Genomic DNA, 26,636 nt, shown 5'->3' on the forward strand with positions numbered 1-26,636 from the left:
GAACTAGGATTAGGAATTAGGGACAGTTGCTGTATTTTCAAACAGCACAGATAGTTTGAAAAGGCTAGAAAACTGTAGGTAGACATTTACCTCATTTTCATCATTCACCTTTTTTTACCTGAAGCTACATGTCTTTGTGAGGAGCTTGTTTTTAGTTTATTCTGAACGCTGGAAGTCCTATGTTTTTGGAACAGTAGCAGACATATATTAGTTAAGTGATGTGTAAGGTTTTTTGCCTGTAACAGATCATTTAAGGCTCTGGTGATTTGGATCTCCCGTGCAGAAGTCACAGCAGCTCTGCATAAGAGGGGTTAAAACATAGGCAGCACTTCAGCCTAAAGAAAGTAGTAGTTAAAATACACATAGCATGCGGAAATCTGGCAAAAAGAAAGCCCACAAAAATCCTTTTCTACTCTCTGGGAGATTTATAAGGTACCATAGGATCTTCCTAAAGTAAATTTAAACTATTTTAAAAATGTAGCAAGATATCAGGAAAGTTGTCGCTAACAGTTTTTTAAACTTATGGCAGGAAGATAGAGAAATAAAAAAATTAAGAACAACAAAATCCAAATCCTCTGGTTCTTGAAAACAATTGCTATTTTAAAAACAAAACAAGCAGACTTGGGGAGGAGCGTTTCATCAGATTCTCTTCCAACAATGTCCAGTTCCTATGAGAATACTTTTCACTTTCCTGGATAGATGTGCTGCGCAGAAGAATGAAATACCGTAACTGATGAAGTTTGCCAAAAAGCGTGATCAATATTCTGCTAAATCAGGAGAATGTTCCCATTCATTGCAACAGAACCTGAATGGGAAATATCAACCTTACTTTAATTTGAGGCAGGTTAAATAGTAAAGCTAAGTATGAAACTTGTTCATTACATGTCAAGTTTTGGCCACTTGTTTTAAACTTGAAGCCCTTGCCATTATTGGGTCTGTTCTTTCACAGAGCTAATAATAAGAAAAATTGGCCTATAATAAGAAAAATTAATATATTGGCCTCCAGCTGTCTTGCTACAAGAATGTAGAGAATAATTCAGGCCCTCATAATATGAGTACTTGCTTTCATGATTGCTTTGATTCAGTAGTGCAACCATGTTAATCTTGGTGGTTTTTTTCTTTTTTAAACAGCTAATATTTCTAGTTTAGTTCATTATTTCTTCTGGATAATGCAAAATACATGTGCTAGATCTGGGAAGGCTTTCTAAAATAGCTTAAACCAAGATTTTCTCTCCTGTGGCAAGTGCTGTTGGTAAAATTAACACTTGCTTATTCCATAGGCCTGTCTCTGGTCTCCTTAAAGACCTATCTGATGATTTTCAGTCACTACAGTTGTGTTTTGGTGCTTGTTTCCCATCTCTTCAAAGTCGTGCTTTGTCACACTTGCAGTGCTTTGTGTAGAAAGTTGCTGCCATGGTTTGGTGTGACATGGTTTGAGAGGAAATTAACTATTGACTATCCCAGTCAAAACCAGGGCAGTACCTAAGCTTATAAAGGAAAACAGTAGAGGTACAATTGGCACCTTTTCACAGCAGCATCTTGAAGATGGTTAGTGCATGACAATCCAGTGTGGTTTTGGTTCCTGTCTCCCCTCGATGTGAGAAGAGATAGCCCTGCTGCTCTCCTGGCATCTGTTTGGGTCCTGTGCTGCCCCAAGGCAACAGAATATTGCTGAGTGTTGATACTTCCATTATTCCTTTCTTGCTTCCAAGTTTCTTTGATCATTGGATCCACATGGTTGATTGCAAGTGGAATTAATATCACTTTAAGCCTCCAGGCTCGTTCAATTTAGCATGCCTCGTCCTTCATACGTATTCAATATTAAAGCCTCCTATTGAACTGAAAACAAACACAGTGCATTTGTCTGCTTAATTCATTTAACAGGCTTCTAAGATTCTCTGCTGCTGTGCCCCAGATAACATACACCAAAAAAAAAAATCTAGGAGAAGGCTAGCTTCACTTGTATGTGGCTTTGTGTGGCACAGCAGAAAAGCAGCCACTTGCTGAAATGGACCAGTAGGTTTTAAGCTGAAACTATTATTGTGAGTAGAGCAGCAAGAATCTCTGCAGCTTTACCTATTCAGGCTCAGCATGGATCTGTTTTATCCTGTTTCTGCTTGATGTGGTTTTGCATTAAGCTTGGGTTTCAAATTCAGAGAAAAGCCAATACTGGAAGGAAAAACTTGTTGTGATTAGGGATGGCAGTGGTAACTGAAATGTTTGCCAGCTTCAGGAAACTTGCCTAAATTTTAGACTAACAAGAAACTACTTCAAATTAGGCACTTTTGTTCTTTATTTGAGTTTTCTTGTAAGGATTTCCAATTGTGATATCAAAAACCTGTAAAGGTTGGTTAACTTCTTATTTTCTTCTGGATGTCTCTTCATGCACAGCACAAATAAATCCAGACAGTGTCTGTCTTTTCTAGCACAGGAGCAACTATCTCCTTGTAATAATTGATTAATAAGTGCTTTGGGTATCTCACAGACTTAGATAATTGTGCTGGGAAAAACTGTTCTTGTCTGTTAAACCAACAAACCAATTCTTAATTGGAATTTTGCTGCATCCTGTTATTTGTTCTTGCTGACATTCCCCATCAGAAACTTAAAAGTAGAAAGTAGGGCAGTAGCAAGTCTTTTTGATAGCTGTCGTGAGTGGAATTGTCCGTTTTTTTTCTCCCTCTAACTTCTCAAAAGAGAATTATTTTTCTTATGTGTTCATGAATTTGTGTGTGTTAAAAATACTGATGCTTTGCTGGACATACTTTGTCACATCATCTTTAAAATCCTAGAAAAGCTGTTCTCTTTGTCATCTGTGGGGTGAATCTTTCAGATGTTTGCTGTAGAACCACAAATAAGTTCAGAAATCTGGAAGTTTGGGTTCCCAATCCTCACTTCAAATCACTAGATTTTGTGTAGGATTTGCTGGGGTTACTCTGTTTAAAAGTTATCTATTAAAGCAATACAGAGATGCTTTGAACTATCTCCACTATTTGAAATCAGGACCATCTATTTGATCTAAAGTAGAAAACGCTCACTACCTACCTCTGGTTTCAGGTAACTGGGTCATTCCAAATCTGAGGCTGCTGCTTCAGAGGCAGAAATTGTCCATTGTCCTGTATACCTCACCAGGCAGATTCCTGGAGGCTGGTTTTTCCTGTCAGATAAGAAACAGAATAAATACTGCAGGGTCATGGTGATTGCAGATCTCACAGAACTGCAGTCCTGTAGTTCGAGATTAATGAGTTTACACTGAGCTGCCAAAACTTTTACAGAAAGATGTGCTACCAGATCCCTGGCTGGTGTAAGATGGCTCACTTATGTGGCCCTGTGAAAACAGGCTGATTTAAACCAACTTCAATCCTAGGTCCATACCTTAAAATATTCCTTTCCCTTATGAAAACATAATAGTAATCTTAAAAGCATTATTTTTGCTCAAAGGTTGGACGGCGTGATCTTTGAGGTCTTTTCAAACCTTAATGATTCTGTGTTGTTGGAGAAGGCATCCATGGCCACTGGAAAAAGTAGCCAAGCGGTTGTGCTTACAGGAGAAGTAGCAACAGCATTTGAGGAATAGGGGAAATCTTCCTGTGTTGTGATCTGTCATGTTACACAGCAGGAATTCCCCTGCAGACCTCTAACCTGCTGTGCAAACAGGTCTCTGAGCTTTTCCTGCCACCTTAGCTTCCTGTGCTATGGATCTTAGAGGTACTTCCTGAGGGTTTGGAACTTGCTGATTCTTGTCAAAACAGTTTTGTGGTGATTTGGAGTTGTTTAGTGATGCATGTAACTAGTCTATATATTCATACAGTCTTTTTTTAAATTAATTGTCATGTGTTTACCTCTGACCTCACAGCTGGATTCCTCAGAAATGTACCTGATGTTTTAAAAAAATCCTCTTCATTCTGATACCTTTAAATGTCATTTAGTCTTTTTTTTTTTTATGTTTTACCTTGAAACAACTGGGTGTTTAAGTATTTTATTTCTCTTAATTAGAGTTTTTACTCAAAGCTTTTGAACAATAAGTTATTTTGCATGCAGTTTTGGGGGCATCTTTTAAATCTGAAGCCAATACATTCCCTGATCAGCAGACTTGGATATGTATCACGAGGTGCAAATATTCCAGGAATTTCCTTAGCAAGACCAATGAACTTTCTGTTTGTGTACCTTTGCAGTTTCCAGTGAAATAGTTTCTGCTCCCTATTTACAGGCTTTGGATATAAATTGTCTATATAATTGTCTTTTATTGGGAAAAACACCCTTTTAATTATTTCCATGAGAGACCAAAATTTCCTTCTGTAACAGGCCAAACCACCTTTTGCTAGAATTGTGTCTGTGCTGTATCCGAGGGTACACTGGGAAAAGCAATTCTCTGTCTTTCTCTCTTACCTTCTTAGTACATTGAGATATTTTTTGGCTAAAGGAAGGTGAGTTCAGAGCTTTCATTTTATTTTGACACTTTGTGACAATTTCATAGGGTAACCTTCTGGTTGTTCCTCTTATAGCATGATACAGGTTTTATTGATATTTTTTCAATCCTCCTCTCCAATATTTATAAAAATCTTAAATATTTTTGATCTCATCAGTACTAATCAAGGATCATTTTCCCCATTTCCTTTTTTTCCAAATTTATTAAGAACCTCTTGTTCACGGACACCTGGAACTGAGGCCTTATCATTTTAAATTGATAATTGAACCCCTGAGGCATATGTGGTTTGGAGCTTCTTTGCAGAGTTTGAAAGTGTACCCAGTTCTGAACTGGTTTTCAGAGCCTGTGGAACTCTGTACAGAGCTCATGGAACTCTCCTGGCAAGTGCTTGTAAATGAAGAGCTTGCCTTGGACCTGGTTCCCTTTTCAGGTCTCACTGGAGGCATTGGCAGTCTTTCTGCTGACTTCAGCAAAATTGAAGCGAGACAACATTACTCTGCCTGTTGCTCACCTCTGCTGTACTGCTCGTGGAATAAAATGTATGGCCAAGGACAAAACACAGAATCCAGCCAGGTTCTGCCCTTTGTCCACAAGGCTGAAATTGGCTGCCAGAATAAATTTAACAGAGAGAGGGCAAATTTTAATCTCAAGGCTTTAATATGCTCATCTGCTAAGAAGTGTAACTATCTCAGTATTGAAGTGGGACCTAATTTAAGGGCAGTAAAGGGATGATTTCCTTAATCTGTCATTAAAGAAAATATCTCTGAAGGGAAATACATGCAAAACAAACTGGGAAAAAAAGGATGGAGAAAACACAATCAATTTTTGAATAAGCAAGAAATGTACAACAGAGGTAGTGGGATGTGAAGCGCCAGCACCATTTGAAAAACTAGCTTTTTCCACGTGTTCTTTTTTTTGAATTTTCTTTAATGCTGTATCTTAAAAAGAAAAAAAAAAAGTGAAGAACGCATTTCTCTGTTTCTAATATCAACGTTGCACATTCTTATTCACATCTGTGTAAACACTTGGATAATTGGTGTCTTTCTGACCTGCTCACTTTCAGTATTGGCATGCAGAGCAGCTTTTGGGATCTCATATAAAGGAGAATTGCCCTAAACTGGCAAGTAGACAGACTGAGTAAGGCACTTGGGTACGGAGAAATATAAAACATTTTGCAAACAACAAGCCTGAGAAATGGGGAGGAGGGAGTTGTGGAGAATGACACCTCAACAACCAACTTTGGGGATGAAATTCTGTCTAAAGGGGTTTGTATGAACCTCACTCATTCTTGGATCATCTGTTTGTTCTTACGTGGAGAAGAGGAGGGGAAAAAATGTTCTGAAGTTTCTTTAGTTAAAACTGTGGTATTAAAAAACTGAGCCATCATGACTCTGAGCCATACTGCCAGTGTATCTGAATATTAGTTGTTCTGTGGCACCCTTCATCATATTTTTTTTCTTATTTTCTCTCTGCCTGTGTGACCATAATCCTTCCCTTCCTTAGAAACTTTTTGGGTCCTCTGAGTTTTCTTTCATCTCCTATTGATTTCTTCTTCCTTTTTAGTCTCTTTTTTCTTTGTTTTTAATCTCAGTTATTTTCTGTTCTCAAATCTCTTTTCTTCTCTGTTCCTTCATTGCTAGGGATCATCTCTGCCTGGCAGTGTAATCACCTCCCACCTTTCCCTGCCTTTGAGGGCAGCTGAGCCAGTTACTTATTAGACAAGTTGATGTGACTTAGGGGTTCAAGTCTCTGTAGGTCTTCACAAAAGCATCACAGTGCCATGTCTGGCTGAATTGGAGCCTTTCAGAAAGGGTTAGGAAAACATGGAGAACTTGATGGAAAGATTTCATTCTTCCTACCAGGTTTTCCCTGCTGATAGAGTAAATGTTGATATGCTCATTGAATAGATAGAGTGTGTAAAGAGGGGCTAAGGACTGGATGGGGTCCAAATTTCATGAGAAGAGCCATCCTAGCAAAGCTCCAAGCAGAAGAAGGAAAACAGGCCCTTGTCTCCCAGGTGGAAGCAGGGCAGTCAGGACAGACCTGGATTTCAGACAGTCCAACCATTCTTCTGTCCATGCAAGCCCCATGGAAATGGGAAGATACTCCAAACCACTCATTCACATTTTAATCTTCTTTTATTATGCACTTTTAAGCTGTTACCTTCAAGAACACCCGTTGTGTGCTTTTGTAGAATATAGTTGAAGAAATGTGATGTGATCTAAGTAACTTACTGTAATTCTCCACTCTACAAATCCAGTAAAAAGTATGTAAAAGAACTTTTATATGCAGTGTGGTGTTTGAATGTAAGAAGGCAGTTTATGTTTGAAAGTGGAAACGTCATTAAAGGCATTATTATCTCTGCCTGCATGTCCCACTCTCTGCAGTCTCAAATGAAAGCTGCTTCCACTTGTTATGAGAAATGGACATTTGGTTGAGATTTGAAAACTGATGCTTAAGTAAGATTAAACCAGATTCCTTCTGTCTCACTGCTTCTCACTAAGCTCTGCAATGTTAATGATTTATATATTGATATTGTTGACATTTTCATAGGCTGATTTTTTTTCACCTTCTAGCAGTTGTTTCTTTTCAGATTTATAATGTTCTCTATAGAGTTAGAGTTGTCTTACTGGCCCGTATCCAGCATGTGAAAGTTCTATATTGTAGTTCAAATTTAACATCAACTGTTAGATGAATCACAGAGTCATGGGCTTGGAAGGGACTTGAGAAGGCCATCCAGTTTCTCCCATATCCAAGGCTTAATCAACTGTATGTGTCAGTCCTGACAGACATTTGTATGACTGCCAGCACTGAAGACTCCACAGACTCCTGGAGCAATCTCTTCCAGGAGTTCTTCAGTTCTTAATTATTAAACTTTTTCCCATGTCTGAATTGTCCATGGTACAATTAAAAGCTTATGACTTCACACATATTTCCTATGTACATTGAGATTAAATTTGTATTCATTTTCTTTGTAGCAAGCTTTGAATTGTTTGAAAATAATTACCACCTTAACTTCACCTAGTGGGGCCCTTATGGGGAATTATTCCATTCAAGAATTTGTAAAAATGCTGCCATTTTTGTTCAATTTTTTTCTAAAGTCTGAGGTGGTTTAGGCTTCAAATGCTGCAGATAGCACTGGATGTGAAATCTTACTACCTGAGAGAAGAGAGACAGATGGCTTCAATGTTCTCAGTTGGTTTTGTTTGGTTACATCATTGCTAAAATCTGGACTGTAGAGGTAAAGTCAAAAAGAAATCCCCAGCTTGAAGGATGCATGTAGGGGTTCACATTTCATCATCAGAAGAGTGCGTAATCTTCTTGATCTCTGTTGCAGCTCTCTTGGAATGACACTCTTAAAGGTTTCACTTCCATCTGTCTATGAATACAAATGGGAAGAAGGTCACAGGAAGATATCCTGTGTCAGGTGGGAAATGTGGGTGTTGTGGACCAACCCTTCTCCCTGATAGACATTGCATTATCCTAAAGTTTTCCCTGTAGAAAAATTTAGGAACTATCATTTTATAGCCCCGTCTCGCACCAAGGTTATAATTTTTGTGCAAGATGGTGTTTGTTTTACAGTGCCAAATACATTGTTAAGGATTGATGTATACCCAGTGATTATTGAATATATTGAGTATGCTGGTTTGCATGCATGAAAAAAACTTCTCTTTCCAGAAAAAATAAACCTGCAGGAGAGCTTAGGCCCTGGGTTTTCTGCTGACAGTTAATGGGAGTTCATAGAGTAGAAGGCAGTTCAGAATCTGGCCTTGTGCAGAGTATCTCAGCATGGAGGACCGGTGGCTCTTTCAAATGAAGAACTAATTCCTTTAGTATTAAGTATTTGCAATATAATTTGAAACTTAGTGGTGTTTATCCATGGCCCTGTCTATCTCTGGCTGAAGTCAACAGGTTTCTTTCCAATGTTACCCCAGGGTTCACACACCTCAGCCAGTAAAGTACATGTGTTCATTTTCCCAAATGGTTTAGAACTTGGCAGACTTGGGTCTGTCTTTGTTTTTTTGAGTTCTGGACATATTTGAAACTGAAGGATAAAGCAAAATGTAGAGGCTAAATATTCTGTGGTTTATGAACCACTAATCTTCCATGACTCACCTTTCATGCAGTTTTATGGCCCTACTGGCTTGGAAATAGGCAACAGCAGTTGACCACCTGCAGCATCAGCATCAAGGAAAGTTAATGTGGTAACTCTTTGAAATGTGGGACCTGAAAAGAAAAAAACCCAAACCAATAGAAATTTCACTCTTAATATGCTGATTTAGCATAACCTTCCACCACCTCTAAGACATTGCAACAATAGGACTTTTACAGGAAAACTTTTTATTTAAATCAAAGGGTAGGCAGACCTCTCAAAATTTGTCCTATGCTAACATGCACCAGAAATAAAACTTGTAAGCTCTGCTAGAAGTCTTGCTGAAACCTGCACTCAGCTAGAAGGAAGTACCATACCAAATAAACAGGAAGTAAGACTTTTTTGTTTCTTTTTAGAAGTCAAGTTCTTTTTATCCTGCCCTTGGTTCTTTGAGATCTTGTTTTTACATTTTCTTTTACAGTCTCCCAGCTCTATAATCCTAGACTAAATTATTGAAGCACTGAATCCTTCTTCTTCCTCAATACTGAGAGAGTCAATATATAAAAAATTACATTTTAGGGGCTTGAATGGAAAGTGTTGTTTAAATGCTAGCAAAGCAATATTGTTGGACTTGTGTATATTGAGTATGAAGGTCTGAAGCCAGAGCTGTAGTTGCTAATTTATCTTGTGTACTTGAAACTTTATGCTGCTATCAGCTTGTATTGACAAGCTTCAAATCCACTGGCACAGAAAAATTATTCTATAATTGCAAGTTGCATTTGAAGATGGTTTCAAGAGCCCCTGTTCCAAATGTTTCGTGCAAGTCCTCTTAAATACATTCTCATCTGGGTTTCCCAGATGATGCTCAGGTGTTCTCTGGTGTTCCGTCACTGGTGACACATAGAGGTTGTGGAGAAACAGTGCAAGTTCCACCTGCTGTGAGAAGGTGACCTGAAACAAATATCTTCCTAGTGGTTTCCCTGCTTCTTGCATCACTGTATGTCCTGACAGGCAGCACGGTACTGGGAAAGTTGTTTTCCTTCTGCAAAAAACAGGTTACTAGTCTACATCCTGCTGTTCAGTGATCAAGGTCATACCCCCACCCTCAAGTGTCCCTGAATTTTGGATGGTCTTTGTCACATGTGTGTGTTTATCATAAATACCAACTTGTACCACTTATTCTGTACTTGTCAAGCACAAGATACACAACACAAATTAAACATAAAGGTTTATTGGTAAGATGAGGCCTGGGGCAGTCTCTCTTCAGATACTCTAAGTGCATGCTCTGCATTTCCTGAAAATCCTTCTTTAAGGACTAGGAAAGGTGTTACTAGAAGTTTGATCCTTTATGAGACCAGCTGTCAATGATGAAATTCAGATTGAGATTTTTAGTCCAATCCCTCTCTAGACAAAATGTTTGGGTTTTGGTATATATTGAGTACTAGAAATGATCCTTTAAAGAAAAACCACTAGAATTTTATTGGCAGTGACCTGCTTCTTAGTACACTGAAAACATTTCTGGAGATCTTGCCTTTTTCTCCCCCCCCCTTTGAAAGTGTTGCTTATAAACTAGAATTGTAGGAGGTTTTGAAGTGAGATTGAATTACTCTTCCTAGTGTGCTTCTATAGGAAGCCCCTTTGGAATAGGCAAGAAAAAGCCCAACTTGCATCCCGTTTGCCATCTGGGTTTCCCTCTGGCTTCAATTTGCTGCTGTAAAACAGTTCTTAGGTATGGATGCTGTACTGAACCTGCCCAATGCATGTCACATTTAGCTACTCATATTTCTTTCAAGATAATGGCTGCAAAGAAGCTGTTTCTTGTGGTCTCTCGTGATTTACTGCTTCTTAATCTGATGTTTCAAATTAAACCCGAGTCTTCAAATGTCATTGCATTCTTTCAAGACATGTTCAGCTGCTTTGTAATGGGTGAGCTCTTTCCTACAGTTTAATGCTTAGTGGTTATGGAATAATTGAATAATGTAGCATCTCTGTTTTTAATCAGGATGATTCTATGTTATCAAACGTGCACATTTATTTCTCACTTTTCTTTCTATTTCTGCACCCTTCTTTGTACCTGAAATACTCTTTGCAGCTGCTTTAATTTATCAATAAATCTTTAAGGTGTGATTGTTCAAGGGCAAGCATCAGGGCTCATGTTAGACATTCCATTGCAGCCACATGAACTACTGAGAGTAAGGGAAGTTAGATATATGTACAGATCCAGTGGGCCTGGTAGTTTTATTTGGTATCCTAAATAGCACTGATAAATTGGGGAAAATTAGAGGACATTTACTACTGTTTGTAATTAGAAGAAAGTCATCATTGCTAGTGAATATTTTCTGGGCAGCACAGACTTGGATGGAGGGCATGATTTTCCTTTAAAAGAACATGGGTGATTTTTCATTTGTTTGTTTTCTTATAGGGTTTTATAAACAAAGATTTTTACTCCCATCCTTGTCCTTTAATGAACCTGTCTTTAAATAAATGTATGTCACTTAGCATCATCTTGAGATATTCTTTTACATAAGATCAGGATGAAATTCCTCACCCTTCTATGTCATTGTACCATGGAAACCATTTCAGTTTAAAGTCTATACTGCATTAGTTATGCAAATATAATAAAAGCAAAAAGTTTATTGATTAGACATATCAGCTTTTTACATCACTCTGCACTAAAAATAATTAAGTTCTCTTGTCATGCAAGCTGTACAGAATATTTTAGTCTCTTTTAGAGACTTAGCATCTGAAGCGTAAGTAATGAAGTTTGTTCTGAGTCACACCAGATTAGCCGCTTCTACCTACAGATTCTTCTACAGTAGCCACTGTTGTGATTTGCATATTCAACAAAAACTAATCAATTGAACATCACTTGGAAAAGTACATGGAATAGCTGTACTTCTTGGAAGGATGCACAAGACATAGAATAAAGGAAATCTGCCACAGAGCACCTTTCATCTCTAACACTGTAGGCCAAACTCTAGAAGATATCATACATTAAAAAAATGGCTTCACTTCATTTCAGAAAGCTCCTTCTGTACTTCATAGCTCAAACCCCATCAGAATCTCACATGCAGCTACATGAGAGCTTGACAGTATTTAATATTTGAAGCATCCTGGAAAACTTTATTGTGTCAGAATGGAACATGGGGGCTGCAATAGTATTTATTAAAATGAGACCTGGAACCATTTGAACCTGTTTTTTTCCTTTTTCTGTGCATGGACAAGATTTATGCTGATGCAAAGCCTCCTGGCTGATGTGCTGAATGTGAAATTCAAGGCACTGAAATTATAGGATTTGAAGGACTTACTTGCTTCTGGGAAAATTTGTGAAATGATTGTCACGAATCAAATTGTGACTTAGTTGGGAATATTTTTGCTGTCACTTTACTGAGTCTAAGCTTTAGCAGAAGTTGCCAGTTGATCTGTAATTCCCATTTCGTGTGGGTCAGTTGTGCAAAAGCATATTGTGGGAACATACTCAAGGATTTTACACACATTTGCCAAAACTTTAGCTTGCAAAACTTTTGGATCATGGAGTTGTGCATGAAGATTTGGCATCTCATCCTGTTCTTACTGTTGTGTCTAATAGTAGTATCAAATTTTACTGGGAAAAGGATAGGTCCTTTAGGAGTCTGGATTGAAAATTCCTAATTTTTTTTTTTTTTACGGACAAACTGACTTTTCTAGAAACCAGGTTTGTAGAGAACAAGAAACATATTGATGAGGCAACAAGAGGAAGAAACCCTAGTCATGTCAGTACTGATAGGAAATCTCTCTTACTTCTGTAGTGTGAGGACACATTCAGGTTCTGCTTGACCATAGCACTTAGAAAGACCTACAAATAGCAGAGCACAGGCACAAGATCTGAACGTCACAAAAGGAATGATTTGTGGGCAGTATCCTATTATCCCCTAAAGAAAGAAAAATACTTATTTCACTCGTATTAATATTGTTTCCAGTTCAAATTAGTCCTACTTGTAGCACCATAATCCTGTTCCTATAGAGCCCAATTCCTGTGTCTGAAGGAGAAGCTGCCCAGAACAGCATGGCCATGATTGGTGGCCTTCCAAGTCCCCTGCTTCTTATTCCAGCTTCCAGCCTCTTCCCCTCTGCTAAAATGACGCACAAATTTATCATCTTTGCTGATCCTTTATGGTTTATTGTTCTTCCTACATGCTGGATCTTGAGTATCAGTAGCTGACAGAAGGCAGGATACTTCCTTGTGTGGTCTTGTAGAGCAAGACTGAAAAGATAGGCACGAGTCATATGGATGCAAATATTCATGTCTGCAGTTCAGGGGAGAACGTGTTAAGTTATAGATTTGTGCAGAAATATGGCAACCACATGTCAGTCCTTGTGCATGTTAGTCCTGTGGTAAAAAAGAAGCTGTAAGAAAGGAAATAAACTGTGTGAAAAGGGGAAAAGCAAGCAGGTTTAGAATAGAAAAAACTTCATTTAAATACTGAAAATTTTGAAGCATAATAGATAGCATCAAGTCCCTGGCAAAAGTCTGAGTTCAGTGATCTGTGTAAGGGAATAAACTGTACCCAGTGTTTTAAAATATGTGCTTTAAAAAAAACACCCCCAACTGATTTTAAAAAAAAGGAAGGTATAATGAGATCCAGCTTCCTGTAAGTTTATTGTAATTTTGTGCCTTTTGCTAGTTGTTCTATTTATGTGGTCCTTTACTGTAGCCCGGCTCCCACCCTCTAATATAGTTATCCTTACAGCACTTCTTTGTGGTAAGGAAGAACAGTAATCCCCACTTTACAAATGGGGAGCCGTGGCAAAAGAGAGGCTTAGTAACTCGCCTGAGGTCATGCAGGCAGCCCATTATGGAGCAGGGAATTCAACCAGGACTCCCAAACAGCAGACAAATGCTCCAACCCCAGGGCTGTCTGTCCTTTAGCTCGTATTTTTAAAGCGCTCAAAAGGTTGTATCCAGATTTCAGAGATGGTTCAGGGGTTATTGAATCCAGTATGACTAAAAAGAACAGAATAGCTGGACCAAGTGAAAATGTGCTGCTTAGTGTAGAGTTGCAATATCAGTAAGTCAAATAAAGGTTTTTCCGCTGGCAGCTCTGGTTTCCTCTCACTTGCCTGAGCTTGCTCTCTCATACACACACACACACACACAGAGGCACTCTCTGCAACTCATTTTTCTGTTCCCTCGGAAGCAGGACTTGGTGAAAGGAAATTGGTATAATTAAATGGTTATGTAGGAAGCTGATGGTAAGTATTTACTTTTATAAAATAAGTGGAGGAGGAAAAAACCTATGAGATGAATTTCTTAGTGTTTGCTTTTTTGGGTTTATTTTTGGGAGAAGAGTATTGAGTGACAGAGATTTGTTCCCAGCAGAAAATACTTGAAACACATTAGTCTGCTTTGGTATTAGAAAGATTAGAGGGCACACTGTGAGAATTTGTAAGGATTTATGTGCTTTTTAGAGAGGATTAAGAATAAAAAAAAAAAAAAATCCAGATTAGAAATGCTGTCTCTAACCACATCACTACTCTATAGACCAACATTTGCATGGTGGTTTTCTTCTGTGTCTTAATACCACAATGTTTGCATTGCAACTTCAGTTACAGTTGCTTTTGTTTAAAGACTATAGTCTAAGTGTGCACAGCATGAGAGATGAAATGTTAGGAGTTGATGGAGCATCCTTGAAATCTTATTCACGAGCAAGCTTGAGCAAGCAAGAAATACCTAAGCAAGAAAAATATTTTAGGTATATTCTTATTTTATAGAGTTGCTTAAATAAAAGAAAAAAAATCAGGCACATTTCATAGCTTTTAAGTGTGTGCTTTCTTCCTGTTTGTCAAGTTGTGAGCTTGAACAAGATTTGTTCTCTGGAACATTATTTCTTTAAAATATTTGGACATGGTAGTTCCCTAGTAACACCAGAGTGCACAACATGGAATTAGTTATTTGTTTAGGAACAGAATTGTTAAACATCCTCTAAGCTGTAAAAGGATACTTCCTAATTATTTACTAGAAGCATCCATAGTTAATTAAAGTCAGACTCCTAAATGTGGATAATGAGAGGCTTATGGTGCTAGACAACTGCTTGTGCTGATTTGAGCTAGTATTTAATTTGTAAATTCAATCCTTTTTAGACACTTTATTTAGAAAAAGCTTAAATCTTTGCAAGATGTTCTTAAGAAAAAGACTAGCTAACTAGCTATGTCTTTATTCTTTACAGTCTCACTATACTACATAACAATTTGTCCATAGGTTTTGGTGCCTTACCAGCATGCAATAGAATTGTAACTTTACCAGCAGCAGTGGCTTAATTCTTCAGGGTTTCTCTTTTTTTCTTTCTTTTTACTTCCTTCTACACTGTTTCTTTCTTTCTTCTTTCTTTTTTTTCTTTCATTTCATTTTGTGTAGAGGTTGGAGTTGGACTTTATCCACAGTATTGTTTGTCCAGTGCATACCTGAGCCCAGTGATGCTTGGAGGATGAGTGGATGTTGAGTGTTGTGTATTTTCCAGCCATGTGCCAGCGGCTGTTTCAGGTACCATATCCAGGCTTCTGTGGATTTCCATGTCACAGTCACCCTGTGACAGTGACAGCAGTGCATTGTACCCAAGTACAGACACTTCAGCATTTTGTCCCTGCAGAAGTCCTGTGAGCAGCTGTAGTACCTGTAATTTTCCCTCTTGCTCTTTTCAGCTGTTGCAATGGCACTGACAAAGTGGAGTGCTCTTTGCATGGGTGAACATCGTTTGGATTGGATTCTGGATGTTGGCTGTTGAGTTTAGCTTTGTTTTCCGTTTTACTTCCCTTACAACATTATTTTTGAAACAACATTTAGGTGGCATATGCTTTTGCTGATGTTGTTTTGTTATGTAAACACTCTACAAAGTCAGTACAGATGTGTGGGGAAGGAGATGTTTTGTTACTGGCCTCTTTTGGTTTGTATTGCAGCTTCACTGCAATTTAGATTGCATTGCATTATGGTGCCTCCTGACAAGAAAATATTTTCATACCATCTACATTATACCTGGCACATTATTGTCACTTCTAGTGATCTGAAAATTTTATTGCAAGTTTTTAGTAGTGGAGACATTGCAAATACTGGCATTTACAGGCTGTGGAAAGGTGCATATTAGGAGGGGAGAAGGACATGTGTGAAGAAGTACTGAAGATTGATTACTTAAAAAGTTTGGTGTTCATCTGTAAGAAAAAAATAAATTTTAGAAATGTGCTGGCAGATATGGACTCAGTATGCAGCAGTTTACAGCTGTGTAGTTGATTGAAAGTCCACTGGGGTAAATTGTGGTTTTAGCTGAGTGGAGAACTGAATTTGAAGCCTTGTCACTAATGAAAGAACAATTAGTTGAACAAATAATTCTTCCTCTTTTTTAGGGAAATTGTTGTGTATTGCAGTGACTATAGCTGTGAGAGACTTTAACTGTTTGTCCCTTCAGGTACTTAGTACATTTGTTAGAAGAGAAGCAAGGCTTTGATTTCATTTTGTGTCTTTGGAAATGCAATCAGTTTCTTTCTTATTTAGATGATATTGTGATTTCACATCATTCTTTAAAGTACAAAGATTTTTACTTTTTTTTTCCTGTGTGTATTTTAAAGAGGTGCTTATGCTGGAAAGGGAGAATTATGCTGTGCTCTCAAGTGACTGTGTGTCAACACAGACATTCACTACAAGTTTAACTTGTGGAAATGAAGGCAGAATTTCTCAGTTTGAAGCTGTACATCATGGTTAAGAAATCATCTTTATCCCATTTCTGTGTTGACCTCAGCAATTCAAATGCTGGAAACACTACAGGATTTTCTGGGGGTTTTGATGTCAATATACAGAAATGCAACAGAGCACTATCCCAGAAGTAATCTGAAGTCCACAGCATCTGTGTTCTTATGAATGAGGAAGGAGATTCCAAGCATTACTTGAAAGCCTTTGTGCATAAGTTATCCAGTATCTTGAAGGATTTGCCTTCTAAACTGTAGTTCCTGACAAGTGCATGCAGTGAAGCACAAAGCTCTGTGGCTCCACACCTTTGACCAAAACAACTTCTGGAGGTGCCTCTTTGTCTCCGTTGGCTGTGAGGGAGAAGCAACTCAGATGAAATACGTAACTTTTAGGCTAATATCTTCTGTGAGAAAAGCTGCCCTCTTAACCTGTTTTGAATAAACTTAGAGAAGGTGTTCCTGTTTGTTGATGAAACATGTCATGTATGTTCTTTGGAAAACAGAATCCTCAGACAGGGTTTCCTGGTGCATACATGTGGCATTGGAGTGTACGTCCTGTTCGGAAATGAATGAGTTTTCTGTTCCCCTGCTCCCTAGATAACTGCAGCCTGTTCTAGGAAAAGTATGCTTCAAACAGTCAAGAATAACGTGGCCTTAATTTAATTGATTTTTCTCTTGTTCAAATTTAAGTTTCGCTTCGTTTAGTCAAGTATTGTTAATTGCAACTTTTGTCAGAATCAGATGAATAGATACATAGTCCATCACAGATTGGTGTGTGTGGCAGAGGATTAAGACCAGAAGTCCAGTATTTTTCTATGGTTTAACATGACTTATTAGTGGGTTAGTTAATTTCTCAGCTTTTTTCTTTGTTAGACTTGTCTATTAAAAAGGCATTTTACAGTGGGGCTTCTAATTTACATAGAAATTTCGTGGTATTAGTACTAGGGTCAGCTACTACCTTATTTCCTGAAAACCATGAAATTTTAGTTTTAAAAAATACAATAATTTTTGCTTTTTCTTGGGAAATATGAACTGTTCAGCAGAAGAATTTCTTCTGAAGCATATAACTGTAAATAGTTCTCTAAAATGCCATTCTTGTAGCATTATGAAATTTGGTTCCCATGCTATTTTACTAGTTTATGTGCTGTAAGAAGGATTTGCAGTAAAGACTTTGAATTTCTGCAAAAGCATTTGTTCTGCACTAGCACTACTTTGCAGAGAGATATCCAGATATTTCTTAAGATCTTGAAAGCTTGGTATGAAAAATCAGATTTTCCACATTCCCGCTTGCAACTTAAATCCAGTGCAAACAAAGGTCTCTTTATTTCATAAGTACTTGTTTAACACTGGCTCACTTTCGAGACTTACTGATTTTATTGTATTCCAGGCCAGGAAAATCAAAGTCATGGTATGAAAATATCCTCCTGAAATAAGTTATTACCTTTTAGTGCAGTTGTAAAGGATGACTTCTTGGTTAAGGCTCTGGCCTGGTACTTGAAAGTTCAAGCTGAGTTCACCTCAAGCCTGTGACCCTGACCATAACTGTGGACACAGGCACCATTCCTGGGCCTCAGTTCCCCTCCCAGAAAATCACACCTGCCACCTTAGGCTGAAGATCCTGCCATGTATGCAAGTACAGCGCATGTATAGAACCTCTGCCCCGATTTGATTCCTAGTTCTGTCATAAAGGTAATTAAACACCATAATTTCTATATTACCACTTGTTTCTCTTTTGCAGTCCACATCATGGGGGATGTGAAACTGATGACATCTACTCGAGTCTCCAAAACCTCCCTGACACTCAGCCCCCCTGTCCCTGCTGAAGCACCAGCATTTACTCTTCCTCCTCGCAATATCCGGGTGCAGCTGGGAGCCACTGCCAGGTTTGAGGGAAAGGTAAGAAACAGACTTTGGAGAGCTTCTGCACTGGCTTTTGCCCTCTCCTGAAGCTGACATGGGGGGCTGCAAAGGTAGTGAAGTTGCCTCTACAATATGGGACCTTTTCTCAAGAAGAATACACAAGAGTTTACCCTCCTGGGGAGGCAGGAGCATTACAGGTCTGTTTCTGTGTAGAGTGTTGCAGAACCTGAGCACTGCAAAGTATAAGTTTGTTGAGCATGCAGGGAGCTGAGGTTATTATCAGTGAGAAACTGCTTCAAGGGCTGCCTCTAGTCATGTTCCCCTACTGCAATTCTACATATTCTTCTACTGCACATTCACATCCCTGCATCCCAAATATCCACCCATTCGTGAAGCTTCCTGTGTGACACAAATCTAACCCTGCTGCAGCATGTCCTTCCTAGCAGTCAAGGGAGGAGTCTACAATGAGTGTTGTGATCATTCTGTGTCTGCACTGCCTGCCATACGTGTTCTTAACTTGAAAGAAAAAAGCATTTTCAGAGGAAAGACTGATATGTTCAGGAAACTTGTTAACTCAAAAGGGTTTGAAAGGCTGCGTAGCGGGGTGTGTATCCCCCATTCCCCTCTTGTTTGGGATATTGAATTGCACATCCTGGCATCCATTTTTCTTTCATGTGTCAATCCTGGTACGTACTCCTCCTTGTTCTAGCTATCTTCCTTTCTCCTCCCTTAACCCAGTTCTTTTTCCTGGAGCTGTGAGCTTTCCCTCCCAGTCCTTTGAGCTTCCTTTGGTTCGTGTCACGCTCTGATTGCACGCTGACAGCTGCACCATCAAACTGACCGTGCTTCTAGTCTTTGAAGCTGTGGGACTCGTCTGACACAGGCAGGAAACTGCAGCTCTACTGTAGCACAAGCAAGGGCTAGAAGGAATCTGGGAAATTCTTAACTTCTGAAAATCTAACCTAAACACAGGGCCGGTAGAGGGCATCTGATATTTATCTTATTTGTTTATGTAAGACCAGGCCAGGAACTGGGATTTTTCAACAGGAACTGTGTAGAAAAACAGGTTTTGGAGTATATTAATTTTGAAGTGCTGAAGCAAAACTCCGAAGTAGTTGTTAGATTTGACTTTCTGAAGAAAAGTTGGCATTTTTCATACAAAGCAAATTTCAATAAAGTGCTTAAACCAAATAACAGTTTTTTACCAAACCTTCAAGATTTTTTTTTAACTTTGCTTACTTTTAGATGATTTTAAGGCACCAGTCAGAAATGCTTTGTGTGTATGACATTGGCCAGTCCCCATGAGCACTTCTGCTCTTACTCTTTATGTCTTATTTTTTCTTCCCCTCATTGTTTCACCTTGTTGCAAATGCAGTAGGAAAATGGCAGTGTGTTTCTACTTTCTCCATGTGACACCTGTGTACAATGCTGTTCTAATTCCAACTGGTTCTTCCAGGCTATCCTGCAATAACAGTTCAGTGAAATCAAAGTTGAAGCATGTGCTAAGATTTGGTTTTATAGTTCTCATGTTTCCTAATTAAAAGCTCAAGTGGGATATTTCCAGTTTTTATTGCACTCTGCAGAATTTTTATTATTTAAGCCAAATGGAAACAATTGTAAAATATAATGACCTACAAGCTAGAGTGCCATCACTGCTTTACATTTTTTTAATATCTGGTTTTAAAGTGTTAATTTTCCAGGGATGCATATCCCATTTTTAAGCCACTTTGAAGACTGGAAGAGTAATGTCTGAGGGGTTTTTTTAGTAGCTTGGAAAAAAAACCTCAAATTCAATACTAATTAAACTGTCAAGTTTAATTTCCTTGAAGGAACAAAACTTTGATTGAAGTCCTGGCTTGGACTTACTTGATGAAAAATCTAAATATCTCTTCTGGCAGTTCAGTATATGAGTGTAGCCAAAACCTTTAATTTTCCATCCTTAAAATGGGGTGACAGCATTAGTATTTTGTTTGTGCTCTTACTGCAGTAACAGGGGCAAAGTGAGGGGGAACACAGCAGCCCCTTTTGAAAGGTGCTGTGGCTGAACAGCAGCAGGAGCCTGCAGAGCTGTTAGCATCTGGCTTCATCCTCAGCTGGGTAATACAATGTTGCTTCTTCTGCCACTTTAATATTTCAGAGGTTCAGAAGGACAGTTGACCTGTTCAGAAAAACAGGTTCAGAAGGACAATCTTAACAAAAACAATTTATTAAGCTTTAGTAATAGAAGCTACTCAACATATTTAGGTTTTTCTGTACTGGAAAACCTATCTAGGCTACAGATGTTATGATATGTTGTTGCAGTATAAATATTAAACCAGACTCAGGCTAAAGAAAAATAAAAAGTTTTTTAAAAGGCTAGACAGGAGCTTTTCTTCAAAGAGTTTCTTTGCAGTGGAATTGATCTTATCAGAAAGAACAAATATTTTTAGAATCCAAGACAGGATATAAATCTGATATTGTGATGATCCTGTATTCTCATTAAGTGAACAAGGAAGAGAGGGCCCCAGAATTAAACTTGTTGGTTTTCTTTCCAATGGCATTATTAGATAAGTTGTGTGAAATGGCAATTCAAGATCAAAGACAGTGCAGAAATTAGAAATAGCCCATAAATGCAGGAAATTTGAGGTAGAAAGAAACTGGGGCTTCCTTTAATGAGTTTTTTGTTTTTTGTTTTTTTTTTCCTGTTCCTTCAACTACCACCCTGATTTTCTTACTAAAATTTCAGGAAGCTTATTTCTATCTAAGTGCAGATGTCAGTTTTCTAGTGGCATCTCAACATAGAAATTTAAATCATCATCTTTCAAGAGTATGAGCATGACTTTGTCTTGGAGCACAGAGTGGAAACAGTAAGGCAAAGCTAAGGTTGCTTTCACTAGATACTCCCAAAGATCTGCTGGATGGACATCTCAGTTGTTCATCAATAAATTGCTGAGGAGATTTTTAGGCAAACCACCCCAGGTAACTGTGAAATCGTGTTGTATGTTCTCAACTTTTTAGGACTGGATTGATAAGCTGTTCTTCAATGGCACATCATGTGTGAGGTGAGCAGCTCAAGGCAGTAATCTCACGCCCTGTGTTAAGGCATTTTAGCTCATCTGTCAGAACCTTTGAGACACTCCTGGAAAGGAAGACCAAGCCAAAATGTTACCAGGCTTTGTTTTAAGCTGCTTCTTTCTCGATTGTATTGAACACTGGATGTTAACTTGTGCATTTGATTGCAGCAAGCACTTAACCTGCCTTGTTTGCACGTTTATAACTTTCGAGGGTAATATTGATGGTCATTAATTTTATGAGCCTAAAAAAATACTTGTGCTACAACTCTACTTGAGAGGAGCAGCCAAATGTTCTACTGACCACAAACCCATTGCCTAGAGGTCAGGAAAGAACTTTCCTCTTTGAACAAAGCATTGTACAATTGGCAGCAGTGCAGTATGGGTGGTTTTCTGCTTCATGTGGGCCATCATGCATGGTCCATTGCCAGAACCAAGATATCAAACTACTAAATCTAGTCTGGTATTCTAATCACAGAGTTAGATTTTATGGAGCTCATGATTTGAGTAGGTGTTGGGGTACTAAATTCAGTTTGGTACTCATTGAGTATTTACTGTCCTGCTCTTCCCCTTCTATCACCCTGCAGGTAAGAGAGCTGGATGGTAAATTTTAGGGCGAGCCAGGTCAATATCAAATCCTGCCCCTTTTAATGCACTTTCTGGTTGTTCCTCTATCACCCTCCTTTGCATCTGTTCGAATCAGTTAAGTCCAATGACTTCCAGTTGATTTTGCTGCTGGTGGTTGCGCAGGTACTGTTTAGAGAAACACACCTGAGGAAAGGAATTGGGATCAAGCAGTAAGAAACGAGGCAGTGGGAAGATCAGTGATTCTGTCAGCTGTTCTGGGATGGAGAGGAGACCCATTTCTGCAGTGTGTTAAGAGGTAAAGAGTAGGGAAGCTCTACAAGAATGAAGACTGTGTTAAACACTCCTACAGCATTTATAAATTCTTTCAACTACCCCCTAATGTTAAAACTAATTTTAACCTATTTTTTTAACAGTGTCATGCATGCACAAGCTATGCATGGCAAAACCTTTAGTATTTTCCCTTAGATTTGGTCTCAAGGCAGCCGCGTGTGTGCCATTTCCAACCCTCAGTCAGCAGGCTCTCCAGAAAAATGCCTTAATTACACCACATGCCTGGATTTCAGATGGTAGGATCTGAGAGGAGCCCATGTAATGACAGAGGATGATGACGTGGCACAACATCCTTTGGTGTTGGCCTGAGATGTTTGCTGTTACAAAATGTACTGGGCAGCTCAATGCATGGAGCTGCCAGTGGCTTTGGAGCTGTGCTTTCTGGAGGGATGCCTGTTCTGAGCCTTATAAGGGAAGTAATTCAGGAGAGACCCATGTTTTCATGGGAGACAGTTGTCTGATGAAAGTGAGTGCTGTGAGAGGACTTGTGCTCATCTGTGATACTGTGATACTCCCAGAAACCTGATATGAAACACTGAGGCATGTTTTGAAGGGGAAAGAATTGAAAAAGTTCTCAACTTGACTGTGGATTTTATTTGATCTTCCTTTCCACATACCACTGGAGCATTCTTGGGAAAAATGTGGTGCATTGAGAAGTTACTTAGACATTTTGTGTTAGGCAGACACTGAGGTATAGACAGCTGAAATAAAAGGAAAAAAAAACCCCATAAACACAAAAATAAACACAAAGGGGGGCTGTGAACAGTTTATTGCATGCTGTTTTCTGTTTGGATCTTCTACTGCTGTGTCTTCTTCCTTGGTGTAATGGACCTCCCATCATATTCACTCACCACATGCATGTTCTCATGAGTAATGCATGCATGGTTTTATTTGGGTTTATTTTACTCTATAACCCTGTATTGGCATATGGAAACAGTGTCAGCTTTACACGAGGCCAAAGTGGAAGTGGTTGCTCTTCTGGGAAGTGGTTAAGGTGGGATTTAGTCAAAAGGGCTTCCCTATACAGCGTCACCTACACCCAGAATTATTCAAACACACTTCCTTTAGTCAACTGACACAGGCACCCATGTGTTGATGCCCATTTTCCTTGCCTTACAAATGATGCATCCTTTAGAAAAATTGTAGGTGTTCAAGTTGCTGCTCAAGAAATTTCTAGGTTTTAGGCAGGAGTGGTGGCCCATGAGCTCCACTTCTCTCTCTCCACATCCGTCTCCCTGTCACCTGTGGCCATCATAGCTATACTCAGGGTTTTCCTGGTAGAAGTATTTAAGCATTCCTTGTGTAGTCTGTGTGCAGAGCATATGATGATGCTCAGTAGTGCTGGACTTATAACACTGTCCCCTGCAACTGATCTGTGCGTGTGCTGAGGCCACAGCCAATATTTCTCGATATTTGGCAGCAAAGTTTGGTCAGACTTTTTGCAGAGGTTTTTTTTTGTTTTTTTTTTTCCAATCTGCCAGATGTTCAGAAATCCTAGACAATGCTGAATATCCTCAAATTCCACCCAGACAAAATTTCTACTCAGGAAAGAGGCCATGACTGGGGAACACTGAACATACAGAACATACCCTGTTCTGAGTTGTCTTTTCTCAGGGTCAGTTTTATTATTTTGTATAATTGAGGATGTGTTCAGTAACCCACCACCTCTAAACCGGAAGAAATGTGATGTTTGATCCTATCACAATTATTTTTCTATTTGCTTTCTGTCTCTTTTTCCACTTTAATGGCTTATCTACCACCAGCTGGTGACGGGAGTTCTGCTCCATGCAGTGCCAGAAAGATTGGCTCCCTATTTTTGATTGTTGTGGTAGGAACTGCTGTAATTAAAGGAATATAAAAAAAGTTATAATAACTGTGATGGTAATAATAATAGAAGTTTTTAAAAACACTACAACTAATGTACATATGGAATTAAAGAGAATCTTGTATTATTTGCTGTAGTATCTACCAAAACCAGTGTTGTTTTGGCTGAAGCCAGACTACATATTTGTGCTGCTCTTGGTCACCTCTTTCTTTCTTTCTTTCTTTCTTTCTTTCTTTCTTTCTTTTCTTTCTTTTCTTTCTTTTCTTTCTTTTCTTTCTTTTCTTTCTTTTCTTTCTTTTCTTTCTTTTCTTTCTTTTCTTTCTTTTCTTTCTTTTCTTTCTTTTCTTTCTTTCTTTTCTTTCTTTTCTTTCTTTCTTTCTTTTTTTGGATTTTTACGTGGAAGCAATTAAAATCACCTGACAAAGCTGACAGTAAAAGTCTGTGTGATTTCATTGCATCTACTTGTCCCCAGTTTGCTTTGATGGAAGCAACAAACTGTTGACTCTGACAAGTTTATTTTAGGTATCTTCTTTTTTTTTTTGTGACCACCCACTACTGTAGTCTATTGTTTGAAAGCATGGGTGTATGTCAGCTAAAGAGGAAAAGAGTGTCCATTTAAGAATTTATCCATAGGAATATCCCTAGGGTTGATTTTGAGAAAATTGGCTGTTTTTCTATAGTCATTTAGCAGAAATTAAAAAAAAAAACCCAAATCCTAAATTATGTATTGAAAAATTTGCTGAGGAAAAGGAGACATAAAATATTCATATGGTGGTGTAAAGGAAGTTCAGTCTTTTAGAAAAATAAGGGTGGACTAAATGCCATGACTAATCATAAAGCCCACTGTTTAGGGTTTGTAATATACATGTATCTGAAAAAGAAGTAACTCAAATCTAGCTATTTCAAAAGAAAAAAACAGCTGATCAGCAAATCCTAAATAGCTGAACACAGATATGCCCAGAGACTGGATCCATGTAGGTCAGAGCAGAGCCAGTCATTATAATTCTTCTTGGGTTTTCTGTCCCATGATGGTTAATCATGAATCTCTCAGATTTCAACAATGTCTCATTAAGTTCTTCAGTTCTGCTTTTAATTTGAAAAATATCATCATCTTTTCCAGACTAGTCTCCTTGCTCCTCTGGGTCAGTGCAAAAGGCTTTGTTGTGGTTGATTCCACTGGCAATAAAACTCATCATGTAGCATTGTGCTTTCTTATTTAAATAAACGTTCTTAGTAGTACATGAAGCATGACTGCAACTTAGCATTATGATGTTTTAAACTTGATTTTTTAGGGAATTGTGCCTTTAACTCATCACACTCATATTAGGTTTGAAAGTTAAAAAAGATCTAGCAACTGTAACAGAACTGAGAGTAGCTGACTTTCTTTTCCTTGTGCTGCAATAGCCTATATTGATGTGAGAGGTATGAAAAGGGGGAAAAATATTTTGGTTGATTTTTTTTTTCTTCCAGAAATATGTCTCTAACTGGAAAGCTTTAAATTTTGTTTTTCTAGCTCACCCTAAAGGTATGACAGAGTGTTTATCATCAGATGAGCATTTGGCTAACTAATAATATATTTGCTTTCTGCCATCATAAACAAGGTTTGAACGTCAAGCTCCTTGCCTGCATCTGGCTGATGAAACCAGACAGGTCAGGGAAGGGTTCAGTGCCATATGTAGCAATGAGAACCCCACATAAAATAGCAAAGTATGCTTTTGACTGTCTGTAAATGGGTCCTTGAGAATTTGCACCAAATGACTCCAGGTCACACTTTTTTATTTAATTCTGCTTTGCCCCTGTGGGAAAAGAGAGTAGTCATTAATAGACAGCAAGCATTATGCATTCAGAATCTGCAGAAGGCCACATGTGGAGAAAGTTTATGATCAAAACACATCATTACTCATTGTGGTTTTGCTCAGTCCATGCTCACTCTAGCACCTCGGCTCCAAAGCTAAAAATTTCTGCTTTTGACATGTTACTTGGCTCTCTTCACTCATGGATATAGTATGAAGTTTGGAAACCTACTGGGCAAAACCAGACAAAATAATATTTTTCCATGTAAAATTTGGACTCCCCAGTATCTAAATGCATGCTGAACAGAAAATCACATTGCTGTGAATTCAGCCCATTCATGAGGGGGAGAAACCTGTCTGTCTGACGGCGAGCAGCAAGGGCTGGCTGCTCCCCAGAGGAGTGTGAGCCACGAGCTGAGGGGCGCCGTGCACGGGCTGTGCCATCACCAGCTGGCCACAGCCCTGCACTGGCCACAGCCTGCACTGGCCTCAGTCCTTCAGGCTCTGCTCCAGCAGGCACTGCCATGTGCTCTAACGGGGCTCTGATGTACCCAGACGTGGCAAACTATGAACCAGGGTCAGGATCCCAAAGGAGGACACAGTCAGGAGTAAAAGTAGGTGAGGCCAGATTGTTCCTCTGTAGGTTTCCAGTTCACTTTTTAACCTTCAGTCTGTAAAACATTATCTTGTCACTAGAGGTTACTGTATCTCCATCAGGGGCCTGAAACAGCATCCATTTTTCTATCTAAGCTTTCAGAGTTCATTGTTTAGTGTCTGGGGACAAACCTGCCTTGATCATGATTCTTAAGCCAAAAGTCATCCCAGTTCATAGTTCAGCATCCCATGTGAATGCACATCTCTGTGTTCTTCTCTTATCTTGGGGAAATAAGCTTTGGAATGGGATTGATGTTGAAGTGTTGGGCTAGTGCTTGCTGAGGGAGCCACTGCTGCTCCTTTT

At 38.8% G+C, this 26,636-nt stretch overlaps 1 protein-coding gene across 3 annotated transcripts in view; it reads left to right on the forward strand.

Moving 5' to 3' along the window:
- Positions 1–26,636, forward strand: part of MYLK (myosin light chain kinase) — a 198,375-nt gene that overhangs the window by 38,036 nt on the left and 133,703 nt on the right. For 2 of the 3 annotated variants that reach the window (XM_038142902.1, XM_038142903.1), the window contains exon 2: positions 17,971–18,128. In XM_038142902.1, the coding sequence (XP_037998830.1) occupies positions 17,971–18,128 (158 nt within the window). Of the gene's footprint in view, positions 1–13,606; positions 13,752–17,970; positions 18,129–26,636 lie in introns of those variants that run through there. The other variant, XM_038142904.1, reaches the window with a different exon arrangement.

Source organism: Motacilla alba, chromosome 7 (genome assembly GCF_015832195.1).
Source record: "Motacilla alba alba isolate MOTALB_02 chromosome 7, Motacilla_alba_V1.0_pri, whole genome shotgun sequence".
Lineage (NCBI taxonomy): Eukaryota > Metazoa > Chordata > Aves > Passeriformes > Motacillidae > Motacilla > Motacilla alba.